This window comes from Colossoma macropomum, unplaced genomic scaffold (assembly GCF_904425465.1).
Source record: "Colossoma macropomum unplaced genomic scaffold, Colossoma_macropomum, whole genome shotgun sequence".
NCBI lineage: Eukaryota > Metazoa > Chordata > Actinopteri > Characiformes > Serrasalmidae > Colossoma > Colossoma macropomum.
Genome location: NW_023494810.1, coordinates 24,915,058 through 24,926,354, shown reverse-complemented (window position 1 = coordinate 24,926,354; position 11,297 = coordinate 24,915,058). Strand labels below are relative to the sequence as shown.

At 39.6% G+C, this 11,297-nt stretch overlaps 1 protein-coding gene across 1 annotated transcript; it reads right to left on the bottom strand.

The window, feature by feature from the left end:
- Nucleotides 1-52: 52 nt before the first annotated feature.
- LOC118800029 lies at nt 53-3,609 on the bottom strand. The gene is made up of 2 exons (XM_036560177.1): nt 2,773-3,609; nt 53-376 (listed from the first exon to the last, which is right to left on the bottom strand). The coding sequence occupies exons 1-2, from the start codon at nt 3,607-3,609 to the stop codon at nt 53-55; spliced, it is 1,161 nt and encodes a 386-aa protein (XP_036416070.1).
- Nucleotides 3,610-11,297: the final 7,688 nt, after the last annotated feature.

Genomic DNA, 11,297 nt, shown 5'->3' with positions numbered 1-11,297 from the left:
CAGGGACCATATATAAGAGATTATATGCAGTTCTGTTAAAAAATAAGCAACCCTATGATCTCATTTCATGTTGTAGTATATTCCTGAGTTCGGGGGCTGAGCGGTGTCTCTTTCGCCGTTTCCCTGCTCTTGCTACCTCTGCCGACTTTTCTGTACCATTCACCTGATCCAGGTGTCCGCCATCACCCTCGTCTGTGCCGGGCTGGGTGGGCGTGGCAGCTGGGGTGCGCACAGGTGCTAGAGCCAGGCAGACGTCTCCCAAGTGCAGCTGGTGGCAGCGGAGGCAGCACACGTGGGCCGTCCTCTCAGGGCTGCAAGAAGACCAGCCGCGGCCACACACGAAGAATGGGTACTCCTCACACACCTCCAAAGACAACTGAGAGACAAACACAACCAGCGTGTCAGTAACTTAAAAATTAGCTATTTTTACAAACTTCAGTTTCAAAAAAGGGTACAGTGTGTGAAATGCAACTAACAAGGGAACCCACTTTGACTGCGACTTCAAAACAGAACCAGCAAATAAAAGATATTCATCTTTTTACTTTGTCAACTTATCTGTAAATTTTACCTTTATTATGAACTTGATGCAACACATTCCAGAAAATCTGGGACAGGGAATGTTGTGAAATGTAAACAGTTAATCATGCTCCTGTATAAACAAACATTCAGGAATGGCCTAGCTGTGAACAAGGACGAGTTGAAGCTGCTATTCACAGCAGAAGCCATATGTCAACAACATTCAGAAATGCAGCTGACTTCTCTGAGCTCGAGCTCATCTGAAATCGACTGATGCACAGTGGAAACCTGTACTGTGGTCTGATAAGTCAACCTTTCCGGTTGCTTGTGGAAATAAGGATCAGCTTGTTCTCTGGGCCAAAAAAGAAAAGGACCGTCCAGATTGTTACCAGTGTAAAGTTCAAAATCCTGTCATGGTATTAGTGCCAATAACTAGGATGACTATATCTCTGAAGGTACAACTAACAATTAATATTTAGGTTATTTGAACCATTGAACTTTCGCAAGGCACATTATCTTTCAATGAATAAATCTTTCAATTATCTAAATTTTGCAGTAATAGTTGATAAGTAGGCACATACAGGCTTAGATTGGACAGTTTAAGTAAGATTAAGACATTTCAAAAAAGTATACATCATTACTGTCTGCATTTGCCAAATTTTATTCAGAGAATCACAAAGACTGACCCTTTTTTTGTGCACAGAGACTTTAAAAAGTATCTGTATTAGTGTTGGTGTTGGGATACTAGCAGGGATGAATGACTGGACAAGCTATTGCAGCCAGAGGCCTCGAGAGATCTCAGACCAATAGGCTCAAAGTGGCAATCCAATACAGATGTAAACATTAGATGAACAAGTAGCCCTTGTATATGTACAAATGACTAAATAAATTAAATAAACAAAGAAATGTTTTACATTTTCTGCTCATCGACTCACGGGAAAGTGTTGCCACACCAATGCAATGTTAGCACATTATTTTTGGAGCGGCCTCCAAAGACTTGGAGTGCTTAGGGGCCTCGCAAGGCCACAATCCATTTCTGCATACTAGCCTTTGTAAAATCAGTCCTGTCATCCATTCCTTATGGTAACAGCCATACCCACACTCAACATAGGAAATAATAAATAAAGATAAACATACAAGACTCCTTTTCAATATACCATCATGCCAATTCAAATATGTGCCTTGTATGTGTGTCTACATTGAGGGTTCTCAAGCTTTCTTGACAAAGTTCCCAAAGTTTTATTACACATTCTTATAACCTAAGGATATCTCAGCCAGTTTGCATTGAAATCCCTGTACTTACTGAATAATAAGCCTTAGTATGTAATAATTGTGGGATGTAAGGAGTTAAATGGACATGTTTGTGGTGCTGGGTAGTACATCATCTATACCAATATACTGTGATATCGACAAATCATAATGTGCTTAGTATGACAGATAATAAGATTTATATCCACGATGTAATTCCCATAAAACTGCCGTGTTCCTGTTGCCAAACTATTTGTTTTTTAGTCATTTTGATTCTATTTTGTACACTTAACTTCTGGCATCCAGGCCCTGACAGTTAACTGCAACATTCACAGAAACTGGATGCATCAGACTTTCAAAAAGAACAGTTTAAAGCTAATAAACATATTGCTGTTGTCAGAACAAAACCTTGTATCTCCAAAATGATACTTTACAGGAGAAGAAAAAAAACCTTCTTTACTTTTAATGTAACTCAATGGAACCAGACATTTTTCCAAGTCATTTTAGGCCATTTCTTTTGTCCATTTATCATGTAATTTATACACAATGTAAAGGGCAACAGGCATTTTCAAATCATGTCAAAAACTGAAAAATGCCAAAAATGGAAATACAAGGTTTTGTCCCAACAGCAGTGATATATAAAACAAATAACAACTAAACTAAATAACATCATTTGAATATGTTTAACTTCTCAAATGGCCAGGGACCAACAACAGGCCCTAGGTTTTAGGGTGCATAAGTTCATTCACTTTATAAATGTTAATTTATTAACTTTGTTCATGCTCTTTTAATATATCATATGATTATGCGTAATACCATGATGCATTCAGAAAATGTCACAATGCTGATTTTTATCAGTAAAGCCCAGCGCCACATGTACACATACATTCACACGTGTACATCATACTAATGAACAACTTCATCATAATAATAAACAACCTGTCCATACCCAAACATTTATGAAATGGCTTTTTATTCTAATTAGTGTGTGTGTGAGAATGTGTGTACCTTAGAGTGGAGCTCATCCTCCAACTCCACCTCTAAACATGTCAGCCCAGGTGTGGGTGAGTGTGTGATCTTCTGCACAGTAAATCTCCTCAGACTCAGCTCTGGGCATGACTGGGTGCAGATCTCGAAATCCTCCATCTTTAAGTCCTCCACTCGCTTCAGCTTACCCCCAACCAGCTCTATCAGAGAGCCCTCCACAAAGCGAGACAGCAACCAGGTAGAAGCCTGCTGCTTTTGGGCCTCTGCACCTTCACTCCTGGCCAGCAGGGGGAGCTCCTCTCTTGTTTGTTCCTCACTGCCCCACTTCGACTGCTCAGTGTTGGAACATGTAGGCTGAGTCACAGGAAGCTGCTGATTGTGGAGATCTTCTGACCTGGCGTCACTTGATAGATCCTCTGTCCTTCCATCCGGGGATAAATCCTTCAACTCAGAATAATGTTTGTGCCTGGAAAAGTCAGCACCTGACTCAGCAAACTGCACAGAATCCCACTTCACACTGTCTCTTGTGTAGTCCCTCTTCCTCATTCTCCAGTCTTGTAGAGCTCTCTGGTTCTGCAGTCTTTCGTGCCAATGAGTCACTCTCTCGCCTTCAAACCGCTGCCTTGCTTCTTCCCCACTTAGGCAATCTTTGCTGAGAATCCCTCTGCTGTAATGGCACGCGAAAGACTGAGGGACAGGCTTTACGATTGGCGGCCCGTATTGACCACGGAGCCTTCTGTGGTAGCTTTTCAGGAACACCTCTCTTGGTTCTGTAGGGATGTAGCTCCAGTAGTAAGGGGAACCATAGAGATTGTGCAACCTCATGGAATCACTGTTATCTGAGTTTGCCACACTCATTAGCCGTTCGCTGCTTGCGAAATGCTGACCCCAAGAAGGGAACGCACCATTGTCCGCTAATGCATGTGAAAGGGCTGGGTTCAGGACGGAGGCCGCATCAGGCCACTGTGGGTGATACGCAGATGCTAAATGAGGGTCTATGTGAGAAACCACAGCGGGTTCCCGGGACCTCCTTATCCTCTTGAAGCCATTCTGATTCCAGAAAGGTGAAGGGGTCTTAAAAACATGCTCGGATGGAGGTTCAAGGTTGGAGTTCACTCGTGCGTTCCTCTTCTTGGGTGGGAGGGTCTCGGGAATAGAAAGGGAACTTTTCAGGCCATTAGTCGCCATGGAGACGCCAGGTATTCTACTCAAATACTTTCTAACATGTCTTCTTCTCTACTTCATGACAATGGATGACACCTAAATGGCAGCATCTCCATTTAGACAGTGTTCCATTTGGTTCAATTGGTTCAATGTAGCTAACAATGCTAATGGACCAAAGTGTCAAAGAGTTGCCTACTGAATGGGGAGTTTTCTTCAGTGTGCTGGATCGAATGAAGGTTTCGAATTTTCAGGCTGACAGATGGAAGGACTGTGATTTATCCTCAATGGAGACCAAGGCCTGCGTCAGTCAACCTGTTAGAGGACAAATGTATTATTGCAAGTTTTTTAAACGGACCTATAAACAAACAACATACGACTTTAACTTGACTTTGGTTTAACATACATTTTGACATATCTAGAAGTGCAAACGGCACACGAAAGCTAGAATTTTGTTGAAGTGTGGCAGTAGAGTCATTCAAGAGTCCTGAAATTGAAAGTGGGAGACGTCTTTGCTTGTTAAACCCCTCCCCGTCTCTGTTCAAACAGAACCTCCTCAATCGTAGCTGCTTGCGCCATACGACAGATTTTCCTGCCCGCTCTCGTATTCATCTAGTCAAAGAGCTAGCAAGTGTGCTCTCAGGAAAATAGCTCCAAATGAGTGCTTTTATAATGCTTTCATTGAGAGCTTTTAGTCCCAGACAAACTATAACGACATGGTACTTGATTGAAGTCTGCAAACTTCAACCTTTTCTCTTGTATAAGAGCGTTACCATAGAAACAAAGTGCATGTTGGAGTCTATAGAAGGTTAAGAGTGAAATGGCCACAGCACGCGCTGGCAGGTTAAAAACAGATTGAATATTTGAAGAGAATGGCAACAGTGTGCCTGTTTATTCAGCCGTGGCTGTCCGTGAGCCGAAACACGCCGCCTCGTCTTTGCATGGTAATGAAATTTACAGCCTCCATTTATGGCTGCTTAAAACTTGCTGTTTGCTATGCTATAGTGGCTAAACTAACCTCACAATTACCATTGGATTACCACAGCCCTCGTTTTATTACTGCACTTCAGAAGAATTTTACAGTCCTCATTTATTAAAGCAGCTTATTCATTCAAATTTGCACATCATCCATTCAAATGGCCCTTATGACCTCAGTGGTCACTTTTAGATATCGAGGCTTTTCTATCAGTGTGATGTAATGTGAAGGTTGTTGGAAACTTCATGTAGTAGTAAGGCTTGCCAAATACAAACTTGTGAAAATGGCATTAAAGATATACTCCAATGTATGAATAGAATATTGTCTTTTCCAGTACACTCATTTTTTCTATGGACAGAAAAGGCCGCATTTCATAAATGTCTACACCATCCACGCTGTCTACGTCCATAATGTGGACATCAGCTGAACTGTCTAGAGCTGATTGTAGGATAAGTGTGAGCCACAGCAAAAATAAACAAACAAACAAGCAAACAAATAAATGAAAAATGCAGTTAGGTTGTAGGATTCTATAGAACAAGCTGAAAACTGCCGCCATCTCTCATTTACAGCACAAGGAACAAGGCAGCCACTTATCACGACGCTGTGACCACAGTTCAGATGAGCGGGACGGCAAGCCTCTAAACAAACAGAAGATTAATGCTGCAATACGTACTCAGCTCTCCTGCTAATGGCAAAATAGTGTGTTTATAGTGTGTTCTATGCAAATCCCATTTAAAAAGGCCTACAGTCTAGTCACTGTGTAAGTCAATGGGCGGTCTCATAAAACGCTTCTACAGCATGTATTGAAAAGTTGCACGGGGCATTAAAGCATGAAGTGACATTCAAATCTAGTGCAAGAATAAAATAAATTTTGACATTTGACAAATTTCACATTTCATAAACATATATACGTATACATTTTGCCATATTATGAACATACAGTACAATAAAAAGTATATTCACACACATTTAGCCATATAACTCTTAAATCCTTATTGATAAAAAAGATTAGTTTTACATTTAAAAATTGTGAATGTTTTTTGTGTTGTCTATAAACAAACTAATGGAAGTGAAACACCAGAAACTAATGACATTTGTACATAAATCCCACATAAACACAGTTACTGCTGAAAGTAAGTAAACTGAAAGACAAAACTGTACTGATGTGATAGATTACATTCATCTGTACACATTTAAATCAAGTCCATTCGATAGCACTTTCCCCAGTGTATGTAACACTACTGCCATTGTACATTAATACTCTAAATTAGCCCCTAATTATAAGCACTTTAAAAAGGTAGGATGACTGAGATGCCCGTACAGTCTCAGCAATACAGTCTGAAGCCTGAAGACACATCTGCAGAACAGTGTAGACACACAAACACTTACAACAGGGTTCTAGGCAGCTTCTCTTACCTTGTTGGTCCCCAATTCAACATAACGGTCTGGTCTTGATGCAGCGAACTGGAAGGAAGTGCATTCAGTTTTGATGCAGACGTGCACACAAACTGTTATCTTTCATTCCTCCTACTCTTTCTCTCTCTCTCTCTCTCTCTCTCTCTCTCTCTCTCTCTCTCTCTCTCCCGCTCTCTTTCTCTTTTTCTCTCTCTCTCACTCTCTCCCACTCTCCTCTCAGCTCACGCTATCCAACTCCTCTCAGCTTGTGCACTCTCTCTCTCTCTCTCTCTCTCTCTCTCTCTCTCTCTCTCTCTCTCTCTCTCCCTCCCTCCATCAAGCTCTCTCTACCAATGTGAGCCATATATTAATAGACATTAATGCAGAATTTCACTAGCAGTAGGCGTAAGGTCGTCTGACGATTCTTGTTGGTTCATTTGGAAAGTGGGAGTTTTGCATTGAATTGCCACAAATTGAATTGAATTGAATTGCATTGAATTGAATTATCCCACTTAAAAGGCACTTCATTTTCATGCATGTCAACAAATTGGTATTCTGTATGCTTGTGATTCAACAATACATTCATACATAGTCATTACATAGGTGTTGTGATGTAACAGTGTATTCATGCATATTCATTACACATGCATTATGATGTCACAATACATTCCCATTTCAATTACAATACACTAAAATCTGATTCCCGAGGTGCAATATGAGGATTTCTTTTGAGTAACTGGACATCAATGATCTTGTCATTGCTTGACTATTGTAATGTGTCTGGAAATGATGGGCAGCTATGAAGCTCACATGCTATAACATTGCTGGCAGTGGTTGTATAATACTTGTTATTATACAGAGACTTTGCTAACTTTAGATTATGCAATTTAGTTTGTCTGACTGAAGTAAAGCCCCCACACACACAGACATGAAGAGGGATTCTCTGTTTGAGTCATATCGCAGATCGTCTGCCCACACACACACACACACACACACACACACACACAAGCACACAGTACAACACGTTCAATGTAAAGGCATCTCCAGTGTGTGTGTGTGTGTGTGTGCGTGTATGTGTGTGTGTGAGTGACATTTAAACCTAATGCTGATAGAGTTGTGTTTTTCACACTCCCCACACACTCCTAACAGCTGTGGTAAACTGTCTGTCTGGCCCCAAAAAGCAGAGTCTGACCTCAAAAGCGAAGTTTTCAGAACTTTATTTTGAACACAAATGAAGCAAGAAAGGGAACTACAATCAGAATCAAACCACATCTGTAAGCCTCTCAATATTTTCACAATGAAAAAAGCACATCAATAAGGGACCATGATTACTAGCGTCAGTGGACCAGTGAAGTGTATGTATGCTTTTTTTTTCTGTGCGTGTGGGTGTGAGAGAGCGAAGCAGTATATGTTACGCCAGTAGAGTAGCCTAGATTTTAAAGGGCCCATATCACGAAAAGTTTTCTTTGCTTTTCTACTAAAATAAAAATGTGATGTTGACATGAAATTTCAAAAAGTGGCACATACAGTCAATATATGGAAACCAAACTGCAAAAACACCCTATTTTGCTCCTTTTTTTTGTGAATAAATGAAAACCGAATGCGTTTCCATATATCCACCTCTTCAGCCTATAGCAGTTTAGCCCCGCCCATTTGTGCTGAAGTTGTAAGGAGTGTTTCAGCCTGGGCTGCTTTTTAAAAAAATGTATTATAATTTTCACCCCAATTTAGTCATCGTCATAGCCACGCATTAGCTAGGGATCCCCCTATCACATGATGCTGCCAAGAGGGTGAAGGCTAGCACATGCTTTCTCTGAGACACGTGAAGCACCACCGCATCTTTTTAGACTGCCCCTAAGCAACATGATTGGACAGTTCAACACATTTGAAAGGGAATACTGCCTGTTCTGATACTAACTGCCAGTTCTGTTACATCAGACACCCATGTTGGCTAGCATTTTGCTGCTGATGGGGGAAAGGGAGGACCACCCAGCCCACCCAAAGGGAGACGCCAGTTATGCTCTTTTGACCTGTCAGCCATGGATAGCTGTGGCATCACCCAGGGATCAAACTTGCAATCTCCTGACAGGAGAGCAAACACTTAGATGCTAGGGAGCAGTCTGGACTGCTTTATGAGGCACAATACAGTACAGCCAATCAGAGCAGAGATTGTTTATAGTCTTAAAGTCTTACATGCACAGTAACAAAAGCAGTCTGTTTAATTAAAATGTTAAAAAGAGGCTGGAAAACGGTGATGAAAATAAATAAATCCACGCAAATGGTATCAGGGAAAACAATAAAATGCAAATTAGTAAGTAAGTGAGTAAATAAAGAAATAAACAAATAAATAAACATAAAAAGTCCCTTTGAGCTTTCTTCCTTTGACATCGCTGTTATATTTTACACAGAACTACCAGACCTTTCAAAAAGTGTGCCTGGGTGTTTCTAATTCATCTTCACCTGCAAATTCATTTTCTATGAAAAAAAAGTTGACGTTGTTCAATAGAACTAGTTTAGATCAAAGAATGTTCAGCAATGCATACATAGCTGTAATTTATTTTTTGTAAAAAATTGAAATAGTACTCACACAAGGAAGGAACGATAATGACACTTACTGACCACAAGATGGCGATATAAACAGCAGCCTGGAACGGTGAGAACTGCAAAGAAATGGCTACATTTTTCATAATCTTAAAGACAGCCTTATGCTTAAGTGATCCATATTTGTTTCTCAAATACAACAGCTTTGTGAATATCTGACACATCTTCAACCTTGTCGAATAATCACGATCATGTAAAGCCATGAAATACAAGTTACACATTTTACAGCAGCAGGAAAAAAAGCAGAAAACATATTTCACAGAAAACTACACATGAAGCTAAATATATTATATACATATTTTTGTGCCCACATTTTGGACTCTGCTATTCTTTTTCTATGCTTGCTTTCGGTTTTTCAAATAAATCTGTAAGGATATTTTTCCAAAGTCTCCAAAGTTCAGTCTTAGAAGTTGGTCACATTTTCTGCTTTTGTTTCCTTTTGTCAGTCAGGGCTTCTGGACAGCTACACATCCTTTCAGGCTCACAGTGTTGAGTTGTCTTCTTACAGTAGAAGGATGAACAGAAACACCTGTGGATTTTATCAAATCTGAAGCGAAAGTAGAGTTTGATTTTCTCCTCTCTCTCAAAGGCGTCTGTTTTTTTTCACTTTCTTTTTCAAGGCTTATTTTTAATCTCCTCAGAAGTATCTCTGCATTTTGACTGGAAAAAAAAGGCAGTCTCTGACTTTTGCACAGTGTTTTATACATATGTAAGAGAAAATTATCATAGTGTACTTTGTACTTTGTTTTATGTTTACTTTTTTCAAGCAAACTGATATTTTACACAAATATTAATAAAATATTAGTATCAAAGACTAACACATTTCAAGCAAATGTTACTTAGAAATATAAAAAATGTAATTTTGGTTCTGAACATCAGAATTTAGTCACCATCCAGTTTTTTTTTTAGTTTTCTACATAATTCGAGCACAAAAGCTCTTTACACTGTGTGAAAATTTTATAATGATTGAGCCAATAGAAATGTTCCAAATGCTTGAAAATGCTTGCTTGGAATAAAATCTCTTTATTTTAACTTATATTAAAAGTAAAGAAGGTTTTTGCATTCTGCTGTAAAGTTTCACATTCGCTACAGAGAACACACTTCTGCACATTTAATGCACAATTATTGTTTATTCATTGAATTTCATGTAACTTACTGGGGAAAAACATAAACAAAACATGGACTGTGCAAATGTTACAGTAAATTTAAATTTTCTATTTTTTCAATGTGTTAAATTCAGCAAATAAATAGAAACTGTGCACTCAAATTTACAGAAAATGTCATATTTACATTTGTTCCCTGTAGATGCTGTGTTAACTTATTTTTACTTAGAAAATCAACAAAACATGTCATTTGACTGGGGATGTTTAAACTTTTGCAGCCACAGAGTGCTAAACTGTGTAGCAGAGAAAAATCATTTATCGTCTGTTGTAGCACTAACTACAGAGCTCCAAACTGCTTCTGGAAGCAACATCAGCACAATAACTGTCTGTCAGGAGCTCCATGAAATGGGTTTCTATAGCTGAGCAGCAGCACACAGGCCTAAGATCACTGTACGCAATGCCAAGCGTTGGCTGGAGAGGTGTAAATCACTTCACAACTGGACTCTGGAGCAGTGGAAATGTGTTCTCTGGAGTAATTAATCACGCTTCACTATCTGACTTTCTGATGGACAAATCTGGGTTTGGCAGATGCCAGGAGAATCCTACCTACAGTAAAGTTTGGGGGAGGAGAGATAATGGTCTGGGGCTGTTTTTGGGGGGTTGGGCTCGGCCCCTTAGGCCCAGTGAAGGGTAACATTAACCCTACAGCATACGAAGACATTTTAGACTATGCTGACAACTTTGTGAGAACAGTTTGGGGAAAGCCCTTTCTTGTTCCAGCATGACTGTGCCCCTGTGCATAAGATGAGCTTCATAAAGACATGGTTTGATGAGTTTGATGTGGAGGAACTCCAGAGACCTGCACAGAGTCCTGATCTTGGTCTCACTGAACACCTTTGGAATGAACTGGAATGTCAATTATGAATTAGGCCTTCTCATCCAACAACAGTGCCTGACCACACAAATGCTCTTCTGGATGAATGGGCACAAAGTCCTAAGACACTCTTCAAAATCTTGAGGAAAGCATCCCGGAACAGTGGACACTGTTATAGTCACAAAGGGGGGCTCCATATTAATAACCATAGTTTTGGAATGGGATGTCCAACAACCTCATATGAGTGTGATGGTTAGGCATCCACATAGTTTAGGTATGTATATATATATATATATATATATATATATATATATATATATATATATATATATATATATGTGTGTGTGTGTGTGTGTGTGTGTAGGAAAGTTGTGGCAATTAAAATGAAGAAGTATATATATATATATATATATATATATATATATATATATATATA